The sequence below is a fragment of the Eucyclogobius newberryi genome, unplaced genomic scaffold (genome assembly GCF_026437365.1).
Source record: "Eucyclogobius newberryi isolate DKJ021-1_F unplaced genomic scaffold, fEucNew1.0.hap1 SCAF_1, whole genome shotgun sequence".
In the NCBI taxonomy this organism is placed as follows: domain Eukaryota; kingdom Metazoa; phylum Chordata; class Actinopteri; order Gobiiformes; family Gobiidae; genus Eucyclogobius; species Eucyclogobius newberryi.
In genome coordinates, this window is record NW_027315723.1 from 38,066,801 (window position 1) to 38,093,257 (window position 26,457).

General features: G+C 40.6%; 1 protein-coding gene across 1 annotated transcript in view; it reads right to left on the reverse strand.

Moving 5' to 3' along the window:
• Window positions 1-26,457, reverse strand: part of sipa1l1 (signal-induced proliferation-associated 1 like 1) — an 82,074-nt gene that overhangs the window by 23,199 nt on the left and 32,418 nt on the right. The window contains exons 3-10 of the mRNA XM_072450329.1: window positions 15,920-16,001; window positions 14,082-15,619; window positions 13,083-13,302; window positions 12,482-12,612; window positions 9,024-9,212; window positions 6,428-6,602; window positions 4,925-5,028; window positions 4,676-4,833 (exon numbers count right to left, since the gene is read on the reverse strand). Coding sequence (XP_072306430.1) covers window positions 4,676-4,833; window positions 4,925-5,028; window positions 6,428-6,602; window positions 9,024-9,212; window positions 12,482-12,612; window positions 13,083-13,302; window positions 14,082-15,506 — 2,402 coding nt within the window. The 5' untranslated portion in view covers window positions 15,507-15,619; window positions 15,920-16,001. The remainder of the gene's footprint in view (window positions 1-4,675; window positions 4,834-4,924; window positions 5,029-6,427; window positions 6,603-9,023; window positions 9,213-12,481; window positions 12,613-13,082; window positions 13,303-14,081; window positions 15,620-15,919; window positions 16,002-26,457) is intronic.

Consider the following 26,457-nt stretch of genomic DNA (forward strand, 5'->3'; position numbering starts at 1 on the left):
ATGTTTCCCATTTTTCAAATATCATAAACTATACATTTTCGGAAAGCGCTCGCGCTTTCCTACCTCATGGTGTGGGTCCCTGGTCACTGACGGGTACTTTCGTTAATTTTGAGTGGGTGTTTTTGGCCCTCTACACGGTAATAATGTTCATTTTTTGCATTACATGCTTATGTGCACGGAACATGCAAGAGATGGGGAACGTATTCGTGAGCTACTTAGCGCAAATGAGTGCTTTATATCATCCCAATGTAAAGTGCTCGTTTAGTGCGCACTTTTGCACGGGCCTCGCCCGTTTACAACGGTAATGTTCCATTTTCCTACTACTAATTAGTATGCACGGGGCGTGCGTGAGTGAAGGAGTGCGTTAGTGAGTGTTTGGAAGTGGGCGAGCGCTTCGCGCTCGATTTTGTGCGCACTACGTGCGCACTTTCGCAGCCGTGCTTTGCACGGCCTTACGAGATTAATAGGCCTCTCGCCAGCTTGTGGCGCTCGGGCCTAATAACAGATCATTTTCCACACATGCACAAACTTGGGCCAATTTATTCTTGTGAGATTTTGTGGCACGTCTTTCCCATCCTTAACTGCTAAAGAAGGCATTAAATAAATATCAGTTAACTGCTCCGTCAAACTAGACAACATGGTGCTCATTTACAGTAAGACTATAAAAAGCACACGATGTACCCGCAGCAGCAGCAGTACAATGCAAACACTAATCTACGGACACAAAATGAATCATGCGGCCGTGTTAGAGAGGACCGTCTAAAGTGAGTGCGGAGAACAAATGAATGATTTGGATAAAATGTGACCTTTTTATCCCTCTTCTCTTTTCAGCGCTGAAACATCACTCAATACATTACAAGCCGCCACTAAAAGCACTTGTACCAATCTCCAACACCATGAGTCAGACACACCATCAGTGACTCAAAAGAGCAATGAAAGGTATGAGGATTTTAACAAGAACATTTGATCAAAAATAACTGTTTCCAGCAACAGCAAAGTGCAGTAGTAATGACGACAGTACAACCAATATCTATTTAGAACCCATAGATTTGTGAAGATTAAGTAGTCATTAGGTAGTCATGTATTTTGCAATTAGGCTACCCCAAATAAATTGTCTGTTTGCTGTAACCCGAGTCAACATTTTTCATCTGGCTCGGTCGGTAGGCAAATTCTTATTTTTTTCACTTTGAAGGCAAAAAAAAAAAAAGATCCAAATTTTGTCATTTTTTGAGTCGGAGTGACCACCAGGGGTCGGGCTTCAGTCAATGACGGAAAACGCCTCTAACAACCCGATCGGGAGACAAAATCTGACGATTTTAAGATATTTCAAATCGACCTTTTGTACGCCGCTATCCTTTGTTTTGGTAGCTAAGGCGAGCGGGGGGAACATGCGGGGGACACGGGCGCCGCCATGTTTGTTGTGATGACGCTACTGGGCGTGTTTAAATCCCAGAATGCATTTGCGCAAGTCAAATTTCACACCCTGAGCCTGGCATTACTCTGGCCATGCCAGTGGCGCCGACAAGGTTAAACCAACTAGATAAAGGCAATATGACGACTTTAGCGCACGCCCTATTTTGTTAGACACATGTGGAGGACTGAAAATGATGACACCCATGTGTTGCGTGGTGCGTTATCAGTCCTTTGAAATGAAAGTCAAGTTAACAAGCGTGATACAAATATTTGACACGGTGGTTCAGGACAGACCGGTCGGTGAGTCGGCGAAATAATTGAATAAAAGATTTAGATTTTTATTCAGCAAAATGCTGATATTTATTTTTCAGTCGGCTAGTTTCATAGCGGGTCGGTCGGGTTAAGGCAGACATATTATTTTGCTCAGCCTTATCCAAGAGTCTTTCTCAACATTCACTGAACTTTTACAGATACTTTTTTTGGAATGTCCTGTTGACGACATCCAGACAATGGTATGACAATCCATCAGAACCGGTGTAAAAATGTCTATGTTGAGGTCACACAAAGAGTGATGGTCCTATAAAATAACTATAAAAGTACAGAAATACGACTTTATAGCTTTATTTGAAAGATTTAATGTAAATAATTAAACTATTAAAACAAATGTGTAGTCATTTAGTTTTTATTTTAGACTATTTGCATTTCATACACATATAATCTAGTTTTGTTGTCATGTAGCCAAGCTTTAAATCTAGTGTCTCCATGTTAAATGGTCACATTTATATAGCGCTTTTCTACCGTCAAGGCACTCAAAGCGCTTTACATCAAGGAACCAGTCACCCATTCACACACCAGATGTGCATTGTGAATTAAGTCAACATCTGAACTAAACTGGGCTCAAACCAGGAACAAACAAGGACTCAAAATCATACAGCTATTATTAGCTATTTTTACTGACAATTATAATCAGAACCAATAATTCCTGGGTAAGTTGGAGTAACACTTATGACTAAAGTAGTAATATAAGCAAAATGAGGACTCTGTCCGCCTTTCACAGGAACGATAAATTGCCATCTTTAGTGAGTCGTCCTCCTCCATTCATAGATTTAAGCATGTAGTATTTGATAGTACAATCTTTAAGCCCTTCTAGTATCCAGTTAACGAGGGAAATAAAAGTACTGCGGTACGGAGAGCGCGTTCCCGTGGCTTGGGTTGATTTAAGGTCTTATAAATAACTAGTGTGTGGGCAGTGGAGCTCTTCCAGTATCTGCGCCCTACTGCCCACCAAGGCCCAAGCCGAGAGAAAGAATAGAGAACGTCAATACCTGCTGCAGTGCCAAAGTGAGGTCACACAAAGAAACATTTGCATTATTCAAGTTTCACAATAAATAGGATCTATGAATTATGCCACATTGCACCACATCTTTAGCCATTACTCTATTTTATCAATAAATACACCAGCAGTCGTACAGTACATCCCTTTTTCCAATTGCGGTTGCCAAAACAAACTGTCACAAGCAGAGATTTAGCAGGATTTTAACCAGTCAAACTCCCAATTGCCCAAGGACACAATGGCAGTACCGGTATGTCTTTAGATGAAATGTGGACCAACAACACTGGCGGATGGGTAAACGTTTAATCTGCCGTGCCGTCGTCTTATCTCCTCAATAAATAATAATGGCAAAGTAATAAAAATGTACCTGAACAGTCCCAGTACCACCAGACCAACTAGGTCGAGAACGGGACCAAGCCAGGTCTAAATTTGAGCTAAATTAAGCTTCAAATAGGACTAAAAGATTACTTACAGAAAACATATGATCATTTTCTATAGCATACACATCTCATTATTTTACATTTTGTTTGTTGGACAATGTTGATCTAAAAGGATTTAATAATAATAGTTAATAAAAGATTATGAACGTCTTCAAAACTGCAGAACTCACCTTTTTTAACCCCACGATTCAAAGTCTGAATTTGTGCAATGCAGTGGGCGGAGATAAGGAGTAGGTGAAAACAAATGCACACCAATACAAGATTACAAAAACATGCAACTTTAAGCAACTGTTTTAGTTAAAAGCTATAAAATCGCTTTATTGTTTTCATTTAATTAGGTATTCAGCTGTTTCAACCTTTCTGTTATATGCAACCATTTGAGGACTTCTGTCAATTAAAAATGTGTGGCCTTTAGTTTTAAATTACTATGGCAACGGCCCTAGATTCTCAACTGAAAGCTATGGATAGATTCAGTTCTACATGGCGTTCTACACTAAAAATGGGACAGCAATTGATTTTAAGTCAAACATCGTAGAACGGCAGATGATCCCAGGTTCCACCAAAAGAAGCCCTCGTACCAGAGTTTGAGAAACATTGGTTGCGAACAAACCACACCCATAAAAACCAAGACTACCTATTAGCACTCACAACTCATAACAGCTAATGCCCTTATTTAAACCCTATGCCGAGTAAATAGTTTGTGCATTGATGGCCCGTAATGAAGCCTCGAGGGGCATAATTATGGACCTCGCACAGTTTACCCAGAAGGCGAGTAAAGCCTCCGGTAATGGACAAGCCAACACTCTTGACAGTTAAGCAGCTAACAAGCACAAGGAGGAATAAACCACCGATACCACTGATCGTTATTAGTTACGTTCGTAGGCTGGCATTTGTTTGTGTGACAATGTGGTAATCATTTGTAAGCAGCAAGAGAGGCTTTCAACGCCATGAAGCTACTCGAATGCCAAAAGTGAGAACGCACAGAGGATGTGAGAGATGGACTCTTGAGGGAACAATATTGTTTTAGTTGAACTGCAATAAAAAAAAAAGAATGAGGGTTATATAATTGTGCAACTACTTTGATTTGCCAGGTAAGTTTTAGAGAGTAATAAAGCTACATTTTAGAAGTTAGTTTTTACAGAAATCAGCTTTTTGCCAGATTGTAACCTTTCCGGCGGGGGGTCCGCTCTGTTCCTTCCTTGTTGGAGATGTCATTGCTCTTCCTTGATGTAACAACTTTAGCATGTTGAATTTGTTGAAATGCATTATTCCTCTAAAATAGCTCTGCAACGTTCTGACTGACGGCCTCAAAGGAGACATGAAAAGTAATGACGTACTGCGGAGCCTATTGTACGTAAACCCAGGACCTTCTTGTAGTAATATCATGATCTCAAACCTCCCAAGATCTCAGCACCAACTTTTATCTATTCATAAACTAAACATTGCGGTGTCCCAGTCTCCCGGGTTGAGGCGCTGTACCGCGTCTTACCTGTAGGAGGTGTTTTCCGAGCAGGGGCTGTGGACCCGGACCACAACAAAGACGTGTTGAAAGTGCGAGCGAATGTTTTTGGGCGTGAAAGGAAGAGCGCCTGGTTCCTGGAACACTATGGTCACTATGTCGTTCCCGATGTGGCGCTTCCTCAGTAACTGCAAAGCCATAAGATGAAAGAAAAGGCAGATTAATATGAGTGCATTGTTCATCAGAGACAAAATCATATGGCATCAGTAACAGTGGTACCTGCTGTTTGTTATTGGGGGTGTAGGGGAGCATAGTTGACACGTGGAACATAATTTCATAGTCCTTGTAGGTCGTGTACATGGAGTGGGTCCCAGTTGAATCGGCTGTGGGAGAGAAGATTTTAGATTTTCTAGATGTATTTTTTCAGAACCATATCTATGTTAAATTGGGAGCGTATTGCTTCATTTAAGTTTACAATTTCATAATAATTCATTATGCCCCTTAATTCTACCGCTAATTACATTTTCAGGAGCTACAAGTATCAGGAGCATCAAACAGATTCATAGCACAATGAACAACTAAGAAATCTCAGAGTAAAAACAGTTTAAGGACATTATTTTATGGAGTAATTCACAAAGCCTGGGTTTCCTGCTTGTTGAAATCATGTTCATGTTACAAGTTTAATTTTAACTGGTTAACTAATCGCAACAAATTTGTCCATTTTGAAATAAGTTTGTTCACTCTTGGAGTTTCTATGGAGACGAGATATTGTGATCTCTGAAGAGGGCATTGGTGTTCTGTAATTAGTTAAATAATTGCCATGCAATTTGTAATCACATTTAAGTTTGATTTGTCTTTCGGTTGTACTAATAATGTATTAGTGCCTATCACAATAGATAATTACATAAAATATAATAGTATAATATAAGAACACTTGCCACTGATATTTTAAGCCTACAGCAAACAAACCCAAACTCTTCCATACTGTACTTATAAATATGAGCAGCAGTAAACAAATGGTAAAAAGAAAACACAATATGCGGTGATGAAAATATAAATAATCTTTTGTTAATGTACCACAAAAAAGTGTGTACAATATACAATGACCTCTTTAAAGTATTGTTCAAAATACAATCCATTTCCTCTAATGATAAACTCTAATTGCAAGCATGTGATGAGATGCTGTATTTCTGAAGAGCCACTGCACAGCCTCCTAACAGCCTCCTCCTCCGCTGCAGCCGGCTATTGATGCTTCTGTTCAGGCAACAAAGCAGTCACAAGGTGTTTCAAAGGCCATACTTAACCCAGCTCAATTACAGCAATTCATTACACCAGTTCCTCAGGGAGCGCTAACGACAGTGCCATTTGATTCGAGTGTGGGCATAGATTTGCATTACGCACACAAGTTAAAATAAACGAGGACAGAGCTGCACTTCAACACTTTTAAACCAGTCTGAACTAGTGGAAAAAAACAAAAGGCTTGTTACTGTGGGATAACTTCAAACACTGACGTCAGCTAAAGCCAAAGTACCATCCAAGTTCAGCCAAATGTGCCACTTTGCGGTGTGTGAGCAGCTCAATAGGAGCTGTTTAACATCTTTACATTCCACACATGTTCCATTGATAAGTGTAAGGGCACACGCACACGGGCGTGTCATGTGACGCGCGTCAAGTTCTCACAACACTCCTAGAACATAATGTGCCTAATCTGGCACACGGCAGAGCATCCCTGTGTCCATTGGCCTTAAACAGTGATAGTACAAGATGGAGTACGGTACATACTCTTGGTGTCCAGCTGTGCTCTGTACTTGGTGAATCCCTTCAGGCGGACCCTCTCTCCGAGCAGGTGCAAGAACTCCTCCAGCGCAGGCCCAGACGACTCGTTGTTGTACATCTCCTCCTCTCCGCTCTGCCCTGCCATGCAGTACATGACCCCCACTTTCCTCTGGAAGCTCAGCTGCACAAAGCACAACAGGACAGGGCAGTTAGTACGGGACAGCTTTTGGTCGCTTAGTTGGCTAATTAGTCGGTGACGTCTTTCTCGACCAAAATTGTCATTGGTCAACTAGGCCAAGATTGAGGGACTTTCCCATTCAAAGGTTGTATTCTATATATTTCAGTATATATTAGTTCAGTGAGTAGTGTTTTAATGCCTACTTTTCTTACATTACGTCATCTATTAATGCTGCGTCACTCGTGGTGAGTAGTAACGTTAATGCATGGGTCGGGGTTTGTTCCAACCCGCGGGTCCCACAATTTGGCGATCTCTGACCTTCCCCGCACCACTCGCCTTGCTACTTGATACGTCTCGCGTTGCATACTTAAATGAATGTAGCTCAATTTGGACAACAGTTTGAGTCAGTGTGAAGAAGCATTTGGTGACAACATGTAGAATCTGCACCCGAGCAATGAGACAGTTGTAGTCGGCAGATTCATTTGTTAAACTAAGAATAATTTTACATGAACTGGGAGTTTACGTCTTTCCTTCCTTCTCTCTCTCCCACTCGCTCGCTCTCAGTGCAGCAGGAGCAGAGCCAGACGTGGAGGAGGCAGACACAGGTAAATCAGCTCGCACAGAGATCAGGGAGAGTGATGACCACACACACGTGTTCTCTACATGTTAAACTGCTAAATGTTTTATGCCTATAATGTTCAAGTGCAACAGAGTGCGATGGCAGGACTAAACAAAAACGTATTATTTAGGCTCCTTTCTTCTCAAATATATGTAATGTGAATTCGCAATGGCAGATGTACTCAAATTAAAGTTGCATAATATTTAAATATTGCATAATGTAATAGCAAGATATTTTTCCACAAATATCTGGTTATTGTGTTGAAAATGATAAACAATGAGAATAACGCGTGTGTTAGTGTTTGGTTTCTTAACTTACATATTGGTATCAAAAGATAATTGGCCTAGTACTATTTGTTTTTGGAAGAACCTTTTTTTTTGCCTACATGCAGACTAGTAAAGAATTTTTTTTTTTTTTGTCTACTAGTCATTGCCAAAGGCCAAAGGCATGCTTTGGTTGACTACAACTCTAGAAATGGCAGAAATTAGCAAATACACAAGAGGAAACTGCAAATGCACTTAAATAATCTCAATGCATCTATACATTTTCAACATGATTATATTTTGTTAGTTTTTTGTCTAAACTTTGTAGTTTATAGCATTTTCTACTGTTCACAGTCATTTTTGTTATTGTAACTTTAGTGCAATCTTGGTAAATTTGCAGCTATTTGTACAATGTTATTGTGGGCAGAGTTTAGTCCCACAAGAACCGTCTCATTCAGATCAAATGCTGATTTGTCCCCATCTTTGTTGGTCCAGTTGTTGGAAGAACAGTCGTCCTACTCAGAGTGTAGAGACAAAGAGCGTAGAAAGAATTTATTCCAATGTCTGTGAATATTCTTGTAGCCGGAGTAGCTGGAGAGGATGTTGACATTTTATACAAGACTCCTGTTGGCATTTTAAGAATGGGCACTTAGGTCGTTCTGCAGTAATCACTATGTTACAGTTTTCCAGAGCTAGCATGTTGACCTTCAGAGTTCAGCTCTGAATGATGACATCAGGAACATAAGGTTTTATTATAGTCCGAGTCGAGAAGAGATGGTGACACAGGTTGTTTGATGGGAAAGTTAAACAAAAATGTACTTTTAATGAATTTGACCTGAAACCTGAGACAGAACATTTTCATCTCGTCCTGTTATAAGACGTGCTTGTTAGAAAAACACAAGTCCAACTCATACAGAGACAGATCATGGAGAATAGGTCAGAGCTTTTAATCACTCCCCCTCATTTTACAAAATACAACAACTTCATATTTGTGGAGGAGTGGTCATAAATAATGACAAGGAATATGTGACCACAGGGTTTGATATGTTAACAATAATATTTTATTTAAAAAAACAATTAATATCTGGATAGAGCAAGTTTGCTAAAATCCTCATTTTGATTTTCAACCTTGTTATAATGTCGTTTGCATCTAATGAACAGACGAAAGTGCTCCATTTCAACAGTCCACATAAACCAGGATGTGCTCTGGGAGATACTACTCTTAACTCTCCTCATGCAGCACTTAAACTGCATTCAAGTCACCTCTTATTAGTTTCATGTCGATAATAACCCTGCTGTCAATCTGTCATTTTGACAAGCTTTCTTTTTCTCCGTTGTTGTCAGGCCACAAGACCCCCCAATCCAAACTTTCAAATGTGAAAAGCAAAGGAAAAAGTACTATCCAGTGCGATCAGTGAAAACTTGAACAAAAACAATACAATTAAAAAAATAAAGCCAGACTTTTCCCTTTTAATTTCCAAATAGCTAATTAGTTTGGAGTCAGACCTTACATGTGCTTATATGTGGCTGTGTAGACCTTACCCCCTGTTCGTCCAGCTTCATGAGCTGATCGGTGACCTTGGGTGTGTTCAAAGCCAGGCGAAGGCAGTGCGCGTTGAGTTCTGGCACCAGATACTCCAAAACTTCCTTTAGGGGGAGCCCTCGAGCCAGACCATGCTTGGACGTAGAGGGGATTGCGTCTTCCAGGATAGAACCTCGCAAGGTATTCAACTAAGAGAAAGAAAACATGTTAAAATGTTTTTTTACTTAGCAAGACAATACAAATACACAAAACATATGGTACATAGGTACAAACATCTTTCTATTGTGAGCCCTGTGCAAACTCAGTGAATCATTAACATCCTATTTGCAAAAAACCTTTTTCTTGACTTTGTTGATTAATCAATCGTTAATAGTTAAGTAACTCATTAGCTGTTCTAAGAGGAATGTCAGATTAATAATGATGCATATTAAATTATGGTTATTCTATATATATTACATTTTTATGTTACCATTGTCCTTTATGCCAGGCTTTTTTTTATACTTTCATTTAACGTAAAACAACCCAGAAACCACGGAAATACGCCCCACTGTATTCTTAATCTCAGAGGGAGCTTTAATTAATAAGTCCACGCTGCGCGGATAATCGCGATCAAGCAACAGCAACTTGCAAGGTTTTAAATGAATGTTAGGGTTGTATTTGTTTTGAAATATAAACAGAAGTAGAAACAAATCCTGCTTCCCACAACTATGATAGTCCTGAAAGAGGAGGACAGACACAGTCCTGTTTGGAGCAGATCAGACCAGTCTTTCTGCTTTACAGTTTTATCAGCATTTAGCAAAACAAATACTGTCTTTAGGTTATTAATGCCAATATATTTTTAAATCTTCGCCAAATTAAAAAATTGCTTGGTTGGCAAAATTCTAAACTAGTGAATTGAGGCAATTGCTTTGAAAATCTGGAAATGTAATTTACAACTTAAAATTTAAATATATTTAAAAAGAGCTGGGCAAGTTTATTCATCATGCAATTCAAAATAACCTTCATGCCTGCTTTATAATTTGATAAACCGTAAAAGGGGAGCATAAATAAAACATAGGGGCGCCTTGGCTTATGAAAAGTAAATATGGGGTGCCCCAGAGCTGAAAAGTTTGAGAACCAATACTTTATGCACTACATTTACATATGCAAAAGATAGTTTTTTTGATATATTACAAATATTTTTGACCTATTATTGTTTGGATTTTTTTTTGTTTTTTAATTCGGAACTCGGACCATGCTGTATGTTGAGTATGTTCCAGTCAGAAAAACAATTGCCAGTATATAACGGTAATGACTCAAGCTACGAAAACTAGCAAAGCACTCAAATCAGCCAAAATGCAGGTCCATTTAAGTTCATTTATTATCAGACATTGTTATTATATTTCCATTTTATAAAACAATGTTTGAAAGTAAATGTTTGCTTTTGTTTATCAGCTTTGTGTCGAGGTTAGCATAACTGTGCATTTCTGACTGCAGAAGCTGAGCGGCACGAGCACGTTCAGACAGCAGGAGAAACAGTGTCAAAGTTATTTTCCTTGTGGATCTACTATTTGATTCCATTTGTATTGTTTTTTTTTTTATAAATTGAAGAAAGTGAACTAACTACACACTCAAAATAATTGTTTTCCATCTTCAAATGTAAAGGATTATGAGGCATAACATATTTGCGTTAGTTTGGTGTTTGAGTCACCTCTCCAGTGGCTCTTGGTGTAATTAGCAGCAGAATGGGCTCAATATCAATTATGAAAGTCCCAATTATGTTCAAGCCATAGAATAGACTTATCAAAGTACTCTTGCTTCTGCTTGCACACAAAACAAGTAACACAGAAGATGCTGAAGATGCCACTGACGGGGTTAAAATGCATGATTAATAATTAAGACAAATATATCGTGACCTCAATATTGTCCAGCAGCTAATAGACCGATGACATTTGTGAGTGGTAGAGTGCCATTTAAAATTTCACCTAAAAGTGCATTTCTTATACTTATATTGTGCATGTTGGTGGAGTTAGGAACACAGGCCTAAATTCCTTCAGTTTTATTTTGGTGCAGCCAAATATGAAATGTGATCCAATTCTGTTGTTATCAACTACCTTATTGTAAAAATATATGTAAAATATAACCCGGACCGTACTAGAACTCGGATAAATTTACTGCAGATCCCACTGACATCTCGGACAACTCTGAAGACACAGTACATAATAAAGTATTAGCTAGCTGTGGCAGTACCCTTTAATAACCATAATATAATATAATGCTATAGATCTGTTTGGCCATCTCTCAAAATAGCCGTTAAAAGTAGAGACGGCAGGTTGTGCGTCATCTTTACGGACCATCACGAACGGTGTGCTTCATTTTCTCGGCTTATCCACTCAAATACTCAAGGCACTATTTTAGACCTGCCCACTGACTCCAAGATTACTGCTAATGGAGATGAGGAAAAAGATCTGCTTATGAGTGGCTTTACAGTAGGGGAGTCACGACACAGCTCCATTCAACATTCAGGACTTTGATTCTGTCACAATTCTTAAAATAATTAAAATGTTTGTGTCATCATTGGTGAGAAAAGACCGCAAACAAATGTTGTCTTTTAATTATTGTTATTGTAAATAATTTGTAAATTGCACAACTGTAGCTTAAATTAGTTTATGGTATGTGGTTTAATTTCGTATAGGGCTTAATACAGGCTCTCTTATATTTTACAAACATTCAGGCCACATCTTCATATGAGGTGAGCTGATGCTGATGCATGTGGCCTGTGCTTATCATATTTCATGTGTGAGCTTCTTCACAGCAGTTTGATTTGGTTTAGCCATATTTACTTGTTGGAAACACTAACATGCTGTTGACCACCGTCTGTTGACATTTAAGAATCACATTAGTTACACCCCTACTATACAGTGTTAAACTGTTATATCAGATAAAGTCATGTTGAATGGTAGGGCCATGTGCCTTGAAACCCATTTTTTGTTGCAGCTAACTGCAAGTAGTACAAGTACATGGAGAACTACATATGTAGATCATGATCCTTTTCTCTGGTTCAGAGGAGCTAATGTGAATTTATTACAGTAATTTAACAAGCATTTAGTCCAATTTCTCTCTCAATTTATTATAATTGACTGAAATCTTTTCAACATTTTTCGTGACACGCACACAGAAAGCTTGAATCCATGAGATCGCTTCAGCAAAGACCGCCTTTTGTGTAGACACCCTTTTAGTTCTTTAAGCACCTCAAAGAATATCTTTACATGAACAGTTTTTATAATCAGCTGAGCCAGGAGCAGAGCCTGTGGTAAAGGTTTCCCTCCCACACAGACCCAACTCCTCACAGCTCACTGTAGCATCAGTCAGTACAGCGTGCACTCTGTATTGACACATTGTGAACTCCCACGAGATCAACACAAATGTCTGCCTTATATAATAGCATAAGAGTAGCTCATTGGGGATGGAGGAGTACCTCGCTGGTCCTGAAGATGACCCTGTAGTTGTACTGCTGCCCGTGGTCCTTGTGCTCATCCAACTTCTCTCTGCGAAGACTCACTGCCACCGGCCCCAAGTTCTCATCCACACCCAGGTAGTTCCAGTGCTCTAGAAAGAAGAAAAATAAGATCAAAAAACTACTGTTAAAATGTTTCCTTTGACCTTTTTGAATAGATTAGTTTGACCAGATCAATATTATCCATGTGCCATTTTGATTCAATAACAGGTTTATCGTTGGTATAAAGCATCTTTTTTCATTTATTGTGCAAAAAGTGGTAAGCACACGTTTCATCGATTAGTGACAATTATTAACATTCATTGTTGCTGGCTTATCCCGGTGAATGGCATTCAATCAGCAGGTATAAATACACCAAATAAAGTCCAAATGACCAAATCATAAAAACCTGTCTTACGCACTTTGACTTAACACTCAAAACAAATGGTAACAATGCTGAAAGCGAGTATATTTACTACAGTTACCTTACAAGTATTATAAGTACCTTGCTATTCAGTTTAATGTATATATCAATTCAATATTACACCAGAATGTCAACTTCAAAACATGTCACTCTGCTCACCTCGAAGATAAAAGTACTTCCTGTAGTAGTATGCTCCCTGGTCCACATGCTCCACGATGTATCTCTTGGAGCGGTCCGTGTGCAGGCCGGGCCCGTCCTTAGGGGCCTCCAGCACAGCCACGCCAGCATTGGTGAAGTTGGAGGAGAGTGTGGAGTCCAGGGGTCCCTCCTCAGTGCTGCCTGAAGAACTGCTGCCACTGCCCCCACTGCCAATGCTGCCCTGCTGAGAGGACACAGGTGTAAAACTAGTACAGTATTTCACTTTATGTCCATATGAAATATTAACAAATGAGCTTGTTTGTGAATGGGAACCTAAATTATTGAGAACAAAGTACAACAGGACAATACAAATACTATTTCTACTACCAGTAATAGTAGTAATGGTAGTAATGGTAGTAATGGTAGTAATAGTAATAATAATGGCTTATAAGTCAAACTTGTTGCTGATAATCTACAACTACGGTCACAGCTGCCAGACCATTAACCACAAATATGTGGATCAGTCCAGTCCCTTCCTGTAATGTGGCACCATGACAGAATCAACTGGCTGTTCAAGTCTGGGATAGTTACAGGCTGTTGCTTCCACTTGGTGCTCATCCAAAAACATGCCTAATTGTGCAAAATAGGTAGACACAATATGGTTCTCATCCAATAAAATGTTCATTAAAAGGCATAAGCAATAGCATTTTTTGTATTCAAACTGTGCAATGCATGGCGTATATGGTACTTTCTTGAACTAAAATAAGAGTTATGTATATAATTATAAGTCATACAGCATACTTGGGTGAAGTGTCATGCCCAAAGACATGACCATATGCTGTAAATTAATTTAATCTTCCCATTAGTGGTGACTGAGCAGTCTTTTAACAAAGTAACTAAAGAGCAATATTTGCAATTTAATTTCTCTATAAACCCGAAGAGCTCATAATAAGAAATATCACAGAGTCAAAACCAAAGCCATATGTTGTTAGTACAGACAGTAGTTAATGCAGTAGTTACCTGCTTGGCAGGTGCAATATTCCTCTCTCCTTCTCCCCCGATCTCATTCCGAAAACAGGGGCAGCTCAGGACCTGCTCGTTGCTCTTGTCGTCTCCCGGGTCCAATGCTGGGTTAATTCCGTGTCCTGTTCCCTCCTTCATACTGAGCTCTTCCTGCGACCCACATGGGGACCCGTATGCTCCGCTCTGATTGGACGAGAGGGAGGAAGTGGCGGATGCAGCAGCAGCGGCCGACGCCCCCGTGGTGGTGTTTTTGCGTTTGGACCCGCACTGCCGGCTTTGTATGGCTTCGTTTAGGTCGAAGAGCAAAGACTGGACATCGAAATGGGCGAACCCTTTCTGGCACGCCCACGGTTTGGGCGCAGGCGCGTTCTCGTCCGCTTTGCCGCCATCCTCGACATCTGATCCTGCTCTGGACGTGTCGCCTTCCACTTTAACACTACGCAGTTTACGAAATATAGACTCACTCCCCGCCTCCGATTTAGACCTTCTTTTCAACTGTTTTTCCCTATCTTTCAGTCGACTTGCCGGACTTCCTTTGATCAGTGGTCCATCGGGTAGATCTAGAGCAGCTTGCTTGATTGGTGCCACTGTTAGCAACTCCGCGAGTCTTTCTGGCGCTTGACTTCTTTGATCGGGTGCCTCCGCGGACTGATACCCTTTGAGCATGTCGAAAAAGCTCTCTCCGGACACCCCATGTTTGTCTATGGACGACGTGCTTCCATATTCGCGATGCATCGAAGTCCAGCCTGAAAATGACCAGCCTTCGTTATCCCCGTCCAACTCGCTTATGGTGATGTCGCTGTTGCTGCGCTGTCGGATCCGCCGCATGCCCTTCCGGGGTGAGCCCTGGTAGCCATCCGGAGACAGGAAGCGGTTGTCTTTGCCCTTGCTTTGCATCTTGTTCTTGAGCGTGTTTTGGATGTTGCGTAGCATGGAGGAGTCTTGTGGGCTGATTAGATGCCCTAACTTGGCTGATAAGTTAGTATGTGCTGTAACTGCTGATACACTACCACCACCACCACTACTACCACCACCTCCGCTACCACTACTGCCCCCACTGCCGCCTCCTCTCTCCGATCGCTCGCTCCGCTCTACTCCCAGAATCCTCTCTCGATCCCCACTACCAGAACCAGAGGAAGAAGTTGTGGTTGAACTCGGAGAATCGGTTTCTACTGTGATATGCCAAACTCCTCCGGTCCCTCCGTCTTTTCTGGGCGGCCAGTCAGCGACCCGAGCCCGTACCCCCATTTTAGGTACTCCAGGGTTGGTCCCAGTGTTGGACGAGGTAATGTGGGCGCTCTCGCTGCGGGGTGGGGGAGCTCCGCCGTTGGGCAGGCGCAAGCGTCGTGTGTAAAACTCATCGGAGGCCGGCACTGAGCCCCCGACCGAGCGCTCCGTCTGGGAGCGCTTGAGGCTAGTCATGGTGGTGGGACAGGAGGGGGACCAAGGAGGGACAAAGGGCGAGGGTGGAGGGTTTCAAAATAAGGTCATCATATTTCCCACAACATGCAGTGATGGGGTGCCCTCATTTGGAGCTGCAAAACACAAAAGCAAAATACAAATTGGGTTATCAATGCATATACTATCACACGCATGCTATCTGCGGATACTGGGACATTTATCCATTTGCTTATTTCTTATGAACATAGTTTATGCTGCTTCTATATTTCGCTGTTGCTCTTTCAGGCCACAGCTGCTGTGATTTGGGGTTTTACAAAAATGAATTGAATGTTATCTCTATTGTAAATATCTCACACCCTTATTCTAATTGTAGGATATTTAGAAAGAAGCAGTCCACGTTCCACATTTCTCTATAATTACAAACAATAATTCACCTTAACCAGACTTTGAGGGACTTATGATCAACTTGAGTCGTTGCTTGTCAGAGTTGTAAAGCTGATCATCTCAACACTGCATCTGAAAAATATAGAAAATAAAGCCCTTTTAGCACTTAAACAAAAGGAATGTCACTTTGATGTTACAATGGTTAGAGGGCTGCATGATTTCAAAAGAAAAGCCCAGTGGTGAGATAATCGGTAGCAGCTCAACCTTCATTCAGACCACGCTCACATCTCCATGGAGATGAGATTGAACGAGCAAGAGTGGGAGAGAAGAGATGCTTTTAAAATCCCCAGGTTAGATGAACTGTCACTATTAAAACTATGACTATGTGCTATGAAGGCATCAGAAACATGTCCTATACTTGGACCTCAAATACAGGCATAATCCATTTGGTTTCATGCCACAAAAGTGACATTGTTCCAGAGGGAAATGTGTCTTTGTCCATGTATTGCAGACAGACACACGCAGACACAACACAATAAAAAAGAAAGACAAAATAAAATAAGTGCAGACCTTTATAAAAATGAATAACAAAAACAGTCAACATAAACCATGAGAAGAATACAATTGGTAACATTGTGATTAGATTTGAAATACATTTACAGAGAAGAATTCTGTTCAGACTGCACATTCACATTTGAGAGGAGACAGATACAACTAAAACACAAGAATATTCAAGAATCTCATTCATTTCAGAACTAGTACAATGAGATTTTTCAATAAGAAATATTTGTTTATCAATATTTGTTCTTTGTAGGGACGTAATGGCATTTAACAATTTGATAACCTCAACTCAAATTGCAATTTCATTTCAATTGCAATATACACTATGCAGCCCTAGTTTTACTGATGAGATAATAGTTAAGTGTTGTTAATGAAGCAGGCAATCCATGGCAGAATGAAATAATGGATTAGAGGTGCACTAAAGGTAAATGGAATAGAGATGCACTTTACACAGGTAAATGCCTTGATTAAGAAATCAACAAATTTTGCAGATCCAACAGTTTTGTTAGACGACATACTTGCAATGTTGTTTTCTAAAGGTGGCCGGGAGATGCACAGAACACTTATGGTAGCATCATCACTATGGCTATGCTTCAAGGCTGTATTATTTATTCATGAAGTGTTCGGAGAAGGCTTTTAGATACATCTCGTCAGTGCTTTGTTTTTCTCCAGGCGCACAGCGCTACAGCCAGGTGTTTGTGGGTGATCTGTGTCCGAAGGAGGTTTTCATTTGCCACATTTGTTTTGATATAGAGATTATGACGTTTGTGGATGGCAAGTGTTCAAACCAGACTATGTGAATAACAACACGGAAAAAAATCTGTCAATTCCATTTACATAACTCAATATCAACTAAAAGCTTAAAAAACAGGAGCCAGGCCATTTACTACAGTGTGACAGGCTGATGGAAAACAAAACCATGAAACAGGCCTCCAGTGTTGTCCGGTGGTGGAGTGGTTGGGGCGCAGTTGTGCGACCGGCTGCGGTGTCATGGGTTCGGATCCCGACTCACACAAATTGCTGCATGTCCTTCCTTCCCTTTCATCCCCCATTTCTCACTTGTCTGTCCTGTCTAGTAAAGCCTGCGGGCCAAGATCTTTTTTCTTCTTTTTTTTTTTAAGTTTGAAAAAAAAAGAGAAAAAGAATCACTAGTTTGAGCTGAGATTGAACTACCAACCTAACCCTGTGTTACATTTAATTAATTCATAACGCAGCATGTTTTACAGTCACATAATATAAATATTATTAATCATATCTTATAACAATTCCACTTGCTTTTTTTTTTACTCGCGTTTGTAAGATTATTTTTTAGTATTTTTGAGCAAGTCCTTTCCTTCATAAATCTATAAAAATAAAATGATTACTGATCATTTGTAACTTCTACAATAATGTAATATTCCAATTGAATATTGTTAGTTAATTTACCCAAAGACGATCCAAATATTATCACAACACCGAGCGCCATTTCCTCTCCACAGATGTTGTTAGTGGACTGGTGGGGAAAGTGGCTTGTACAAATGACTGAAACACAGCAGGCTCCCGAGTCGCCGGGCAGACCAATTCCAGCGCAGATAACCTTTAGCCCAGTCTAAATGAGGCCAAATCCTGCAGTAAATACAGTCCAGAGCAACACCACAGCAGAGCACGCAGAGCAGGGCATGGGAGCACTCACTGGGGCGGAAGCAGAGGGACCTATTAGCAACAGTGAGAAGTGAGACAAAAAGAGCAGGTAAAGGCTAGACTTCGCCAACAGAGCTGTTTTTGACATCATGTTATCAAATATTGGACAAATAAAGATCAAAGATAAATATTCAGTAAAGAGGAAGTAATTAGTAACAAGGCAGTATATGATAGGAAAAAATGTGTTGCCATGAAGCAGTTATTTTATCATTTAATTTAGATTTTACGGTACTAATAAACGTTCTCAAACTAACCAATTTGGAATGATTATTATTATATGATTATCCAACCTTCTGAATTACTGGAAGGTTGCAAGCTGTTCTGGAAAAGAAATGGCTGCAATAACAATTTGTTCTCTCATTATTAACAAAGATCCCGTCATCTAACCAACGGCATGTATTTCCTGCAGATGTTTCACTCAAATGTTTCACCTATACACCATTCCTCCTTCCATTTTCAGATATCAAATGTTAAGATATTCAATAAATGTTTAATATTGCGCTAACTAGATGATTGCAATATTTGACACATTCAGTTAAAGGCGTGATATTCTGAAGGAGGGTCCACCACCTGCTTGTCTCCATGGATACATTATTGCTTTGCCTGGAATGTTGCACAATATTCTAAATATCTTTGATGGAGACAACCAGGTATAGTTACAGGTCGGATCTGTGGAGAGGGGACCCTGCTCATAGTAAAGATGCAATACAAACCCCCATTATGAAGTAAGTTCTAGATGGATAATGTTAAGCACCTTTAAATTAAAAATAATTGCAAACGCCTTCTGTAATGGGAGAAAATGGGTCATGTCATGTCATTCTGATGTTGTTTTAGGCCATGACATGTCACGGAATTAATATATGTGTTGTTCTCCTGTGTGCAAATGGGATAAGAATATGGGGTCCTGATTATACTGAATATCTACTGTCCGGCGCCTCTTAATCATCAATTTATGCGTCAGGACCTGATTCGGTGTGGAAATGGTCTTTGATAAAACCTCTGAAGAGAGAGCTGGAACCGTCACAGACGTGATAGTCTGGTCTCTCTTTTTGAGCTGATTTGGGTTGTGATTATGTTATGTTTGTTACCACATATAAAAGGTGTACTTTGTAATTGTAAAGTTAGGTAGGGACAGAACGAACTTGTCTTAGGGAGAGAGAGGGTGTTTATCCACTGTGCACGTGAATAAACTTCCACCTTTTGAGAGAGACCAAACTCTGTTTCTGCTTCAAGTTATTGCCTGGTTACCCTTTACTTGATCATTGTTTACAGGAAACTGCCGTAACACTTCATTAGCTGATCACATTGCGTCATAATAAAAACAGACTAAACAAGGACAAAAACAGAAACACAACTGTAAAGCCTGAAACCTGGTGTTTGATATAATATAATATAAAACACGTTGCCATGTACTGTGCAGGCTCTACTCTGTACATTTCCAAACTCGTTCAATCTTGACACAAGACTTAATCTACACATGCGACTCTATTGCTTCACTGGCCTTGAACGAGCTGTTATTCCAGTCTCGCTGTTGCCATAGAGGCTGCTGCACAGGTGGACGGTATGGGCACAGTGTGACTTTTAAATCAGCCTCAATGGCCCATGAGTCATCCAAATTACAGAGATGTGCAGAATGTCAGAACAGCATCTGTGACAAAGCCACGAGAGACGCAGATGACTTGGTATTAGAGGGCGCAGACAGTTCAAGAGATATGAGCTTACGGTCTTATAAGAGTCTCTTCTTGTTGCAAAAAGAATACAATATTACGGAGACAGACATCAAGTGAAACATCCCACACCTGTAAAACAAGACAAACCTGACAAGTCCCGTCTTGTACTCTAAAGTCCACATCAGTGTCCCAATGGCAAACAGGCACACAAAACAAAGCCATGATATTTTATACAAATTGCTTTTCTCAATTGCACTAAGATGAGGCTTGTTGACACCGAGAAGAGAGATATATCAAAACTGTGCAAGAGTTTTTTTCCCCCCAGAAATATGCTAAAAAAAAATAGATTATATAATCTATAATTAAAACTGTTAAAGATTGCCTCAAAAAGAGACAGAAATGTCTAGCATAATCGTACAAAGAGTATAGGCTGCCCTATTGTGGTATTTTTTGTTTTGTTCATTCAGTGTTGACAGTGTAACAGGCATTAATGTATTATATTAGCACATTGCTGATGTATTGTACTCCTGAATATCAAATAATGCCCACCCCCTATTGACACTACATTATCATTTGTTGTCGTTTTTTAGACATTACTGTTATTTATTCATATTTCATTTCCTGACTAGGGCCATAACATAAACAAGAAAGGACTCAGGAATAATTTGCCACTTTGATCCAATTAAGCAAATATAGTATGAGCCTCCTACTTGAGAACTGCTGCAGGTGATTATCTTTCAGATGTATTTAAACCCAACTGATGTAGTGAGTGGATTCTCATTTCAGAAATAACAGTGTGGAAAGAAAAATCCTGTGGTCATAGAAAAGATGGCATGTGTTTGAGAAGAGTCAAATCATTGGCATCAAGCAGCGAAAACTTTTAAAGGAGAAGCAGAAACGAATGTACTCCAGATCTGAACCCCAGTGAGAGTGTTTGAGCTGGAGAAGACTTTGTGCAGTGGTCATTCTCTCACATCATCAATACAAGATCAACAGGTGATCAATACAGCAACACTTGAATAATATAAATCGTTTAACAATGCACAAGCTTATTGTGACAATGCCAGTGCTGTAATCAAAGCTATTGGTGGACCTTTTTGGACAGGCAGTGTATAATGGGCTATAAATCAACGTAAGCCGGTTAGAATTACCGTATTGTAATGGAAACATAATTTAAAAAGGAGACAGGCTATTGTGAACATGTTTCAAAAAACATTAAACCCTGAATGCTGTAAACTCACAAGGGTTAGGGGTTATTTCTGCACTTACTGTAGGTAATGAGCATTTTCACATTTGTCCAATACCTCAGCTCCTTTAAAGACATGTTCTAACACATTACTGATGGACTGACTTTTCTTTTTGAAATACTCCAAAGACATAACATTTTTTTTGTCAATAACACACACCCTAATCCAGAGTATGGACCAATTCAACGCTTAAATTGAAGTGAAAATTGTTTTTTGTTAGCATCCTGTTGTTAACATCGTCTTATTTTCAGTGCAGGTGACACCATTCATGACTTCATTGAAAGGTTGGTCATGTTCAGGCAGAGCACAGTGTGATCACAGCCATTTACACCATGGGGGACAAAAATAGATGTTTATTGTGAATGGAGAGTTGCTACACAGGGAATGACGTCGCAATACTGTAAATCATGACTAGAATCTCATTTCGACTTAAAAGTGAACCAGAAAATCTTGCATGTGATGAACTTGTGACATAATAATCCCCGTAAAGATCATGTATTCAAATCACAATGAACTGAGCTCGTCACAGGGGAGATAAGAGGAAGTGATGTGTTACAGCTTGCGTCCTCTCAAAGTGAAATGGTAATTGTGTGGAAATATAAATGGTCTCTTCCTCTCTCCAAAGAGCCGTGCGATGGGGGAGAGACAGAGGGAGAGGGGGCGTGGAGAGAGAGGAGGGGGTCTGTGGTGTGTGTTTGGGCGCTCCTCACTATGTCTCGAGTGTTTTTACCTGCTTCAGGTGTGAAATTGCTAAATCTGACAGCAGTGTGTCCTCTCCTGTCTCCAGCGCTCACTGCAGATAAAAGCAACAAACTCAGCTATAAATAACAGGACTATTAGTGGACTGTCAGAATGGGTAAGGCTTTTGTCATTCATTTGTAGAACTTTAATTTAGGTTTAAGTGCCTGGAGAATTACCTAAATTGTAACTACTTAGACTTCCGTTTAGAAATCTGGTAAATACCAACAGAGCTTTAGGTTATAGTTTGGCTCAAATGCAACCCCTCATTTTTTCTGGACAAACAGCATATTACAAAATGTTTGTCATAAATGTCATCATTAAAGTCACCTGGATATGTTTTTTGAGTTGACGATGTTCTAACTTTTATCAAAAAGGGTTAGTATACATTTCTACTGGTTTGGTTAATGCCAGTTTGCTATGCAAAATTAATTTTTGATGTGGATCTGTATTATTGCTTAAAAAAATCAACATTCTTCCTCTAAAGTTTGAACTCTGCTCAGAATCAAATACTTTCACTGACACAAGAGCAGTAGACCCATCTATTACAAAACCCAAGAATAGCATCTTTTAGAATTTAGAAATGATTGAATCTTACTTTAAATTTGATTAATTGCACAGCCTTAATTTAAATCCACCCGTGTTCAAAACACTTTTTATAATTTAAAGCATAGCTGGACCAAAGAATGTGATTTTACTACACTTCTACCCACTCAACTGTATTTTCTGTCTTTTGCTCGCAGTGTGCTTCCCACTTTCATTAAAGGGCTGAGTCACAGAAAGCATCTCAGACACATGAACCAGACTGAATACATTATACTCACTTGTATTATGATAATTATTTTGTTCCAAGTTGGAATGTAAAAGTAAACCATTGTGACTTTGCTCTCCCAAAGCCTTGACAATTGAACCAATTAAGCTTTTTCAGTCCCAATATCTACACTTCAGTTTTGAGAATCTTCCAATAGCCGAGTGAAGACTTTTAATGAAACGGTGATAATAATTCAGACACAAATTATGCTAAATTTACTTTTTTGAGCTTTTAACAGTCAAAAACATACCTGAAGTATTTAGCTTGATTAAGCCTGTGAACACCCCATATCCTGAGAGTGTGACAGAGTGGAGCCAGCGTCAGGAGTTCCGTGGACAGTGGTATCTGGGTCACACAGGCCTCACCGAGAACAGTCCATAGAGTGGACTCAGAGGATCTATTATTCATGGACATGCAGCTTTTGGGAAAGTAGGGACTGCTGTGAACAGAGTATGATAACAGGTTTACTCCCAGAACTAAACTGTTGGCAAACTGGACATTATCAGTGAGAATAGTTGCAAAATCAGCTTAACATATTTGAAAACAATGCATACAACAAATTTTGCATCCAACTATGGCATTCTCACTGATGCCATTATCTTTCTGCGAAGCCAGTCCAAAAAAAAAGGACGCAACTTGGATTCAACAACCGGTAAGCAAATACAGTATGTACGAGCCTCCTACTGGATAACTGTTGTAACACAAACGAGAATCAGAAAAGTGAGCCCGGACTGGGACAAGATTAGGGTTGTGTTCAAAATATCAATACGGCGATATATCGTCACGGACTCCGTATAGATACGTATATCGATATTGAGTCACAGTATCGATATTTTTTTTAATTAAAGTCTGTAGGCTTTAAACGAGGTGGAATAGTACTTTTGATCCGCAGTCTGTGCTGCGCTCCTCTGGGTCGAGGTGAGAAGGAGCTGTGGACCTGATCAGAAGCTGATCTGTGCAGAAGATGCTGCTGCAGCATGTTCAGACCAGGCCAATTATTTGGCAAGATACATGCAATACTTTACTAGAATGTGTTCCTTATATTTCTATTTGGATCAGTTGGTTGGATGTATGAAATTATTAGAGCATAAAGGGATTTATTAATAAGTGCTTTGTGGATAAACATCTTGATACGTATCGTAATGAGAGAATTGTATTGAAATATGCAAGTATCGGGATACGTATCGTATCGCGATACCCAGCCCTAGACAAGATTACGGGAGATCTCGCTAAACAAACAAGAGGCGCTTCCCACTGTCCAGTGCAGTCACAGGGGATAAAGTTTCCCCGTGTTTGTGCCGCACAGACAAAAGTGAAGGAGGAAAGAACAGGATGAGCGCCGAGTGCGTTGCTCAAAAATAAACATGACTCACAGGAAGAATTTTATTAACTGCGCTACACTATGAATACAAATTAAAATAAATGTTTTGACAAGTTTCTGCTGTTTGCAACATTTTAGTAGACAACCACCTCAGGTTGTAGTCACATGGTTTTGTTTGAATTAACTTTATGCTGTAAAATAGAAACTGAAAATATTAGGGAGAGACACTTCAACTTGTCCACAACAATTTATTTCCTCAACACACGGACTCAGGAACAGCATATTTAAGCAGAGAAAAGCAGTATGTGAGCTAGGGATGCAGACCTAAACCCACATTCAGGTTCAGGTCCAGATTCAAATCCAGAGGTTTAGGTCCGGACCTAATGAGCCCGGACCTGAACCATGCCATATTTGCATAATGTTATAACAGCGTAACACAAGCTACTTGGCTCAATTAAGTTGAAGACACATGAACAAGGACGACTATCACATAAACAGTTAAACACAAGGCTTAACTGCAGACTGAAATAAACTCAACTTGTCTGCTTTATTCACTGTTTTTAACAGAAATGACAACTTAAAAATCACAAGCTACTAGCTAGCTGCTAAACTATAGCTTAACAGTTAACACACATTCATGTGTTTTACTTGAGTAACAAGAGCATGTTGAGTATTGTTGACAGAGTCAGTCTGAGTCAAGGGTCAAAGCAGCCGTTTCATCTGATACAATGTTTTGCCTTTAGACACATTTCCACTCTTTAATGTTACAGATCCAGTGGCATCAAAAGTCAGGTAAAAACCTTCAAACAGACAATACACCAGTGTAAATAATTGAAGGCGCAATGGACGATTTTTCGGCGATTTGAGAACGCAGGCGGAAGTGCGCATGCGCACTCCCCCGTGTGGACTGATACAACACACACGTGCGTTTGTTTATTAGCGCAACGGAGCGCATCACATCTCTCGTCTCCCGTAGATTTCTCTCACCTGGAGAAGCCTGGCAGCTCTGTGAGGATTCTGTTCTTCGATCTTTCCAGCGCCTTCAACACCATCCAGCCACTGCTCCTGAGGGACAAGCTGGAGACTGCTGGTGTGGAGTATGACCTGGCAGAGTGGATCCTGGACTACCTCACAGACCGACCCCAGTTTGTGAGAGCCCGGGACTGTCTGACACTCGGACCTGCAGTGTGGGGGCGCCCCAGGGCACTGTCCTCGCGCCCTTTCTCTTCACCCTTAACACTGCAGACTTCAGACATGACACGGACAGCTGTGTCCTGCAGAAGTTCTCTGACGACTCTGCCATCATCGGACTCATCACGGACGACGATGACACGGAGTACAGAGGACTGGCGCAGGACTTTGTGGACTGGTGTCAGCGGAACCACCTCCTCATCAACGCGGGAAAGACCGAGGAGATGGTGGTGGATTTCCGCAGACGCCACCCCACTGCCCCCTCACCAGTGAACATCCAGGGACGGGACATTGAGAGAGTGGACTCATACAAGTACCTGGGTGTTCATCTGAACCACAAACTGGACTGGACTCATAACACAGACGCACTGTACAGGAAGAGCCAGAGTCGGCTCTACCTCCTGAGGAGACTCAGGTCTTTTGGAGTGACAGGGCCACTCCTGAAGACCTTCTACGACTCTGTGGTGGCATCAGCCCTCCTGTACGGTGTGGCCTGCTGGAGCAGCAGCATCACAGAGAGGGAGAGGAAGAGGCTGGACAGAGTCATCAAGAAGTCCAGCTCCGTCCTGGGCTGTGCTCTGGACTCGGTGCAGGAGGTGGGGGACAGGAGGGTCCTGGCTAGATTCACATCTATGCTGGACCATGAGTGTCACCCCCTGCAGGACACTCTGTCCGCTCTGGAGAGCAGCTTCAGTGAGAGACTGATCCACCCTCGATGTGTGAAGGAAAGGTTCCGTAGGTCTTTCCTTCCTGCTGCTGTCAGACTTTATAACAAAAACTGTTAGTACTGAACACTCGCAATACTGACCTAACCATGTGCAATTCTGTCATATGTGCAATTGCTGTTGGAATTCATGTGCAATTACTGTGAAATTCATGTGCAATCTATGTGCTGTCGTGACATATATTCATGTGCAATTGCTGTCGTGATCACATGCAATGGTATTTATGTATTTATTTATTCATTTGTCTATGGGAGTTTTTATTTATTTATAGGAGATCTTCTACTGAAAGTGTTTTTCAGACTTCCTATAAGTGATCTGTTCTTCTGTATCTACCTCTGCATCTACCTGCGTTGCACCAATGAAATTTCCCCATGTGGGACAATAAAGGAATATCTTATCTTATTTCGGTCCACTTCTGCGTCAGCTCGAACTGTCTTTCTCCATCTTCATTTTGCCCCGTACACTGAGGGAGCTATATTATGATAGATCCATGCGCTTAGGCACGCGGAAACGTGGGGACGAACCGCACGCGGCTGCAGGTGAGCGGTAGGTGCGTTTTATGATTGATACGTGGCAGGACAAATGATTTATCCATGCCACGAGGAAATATGATAAAAAATTTGCTGAAAAAAATTGTCCATTCC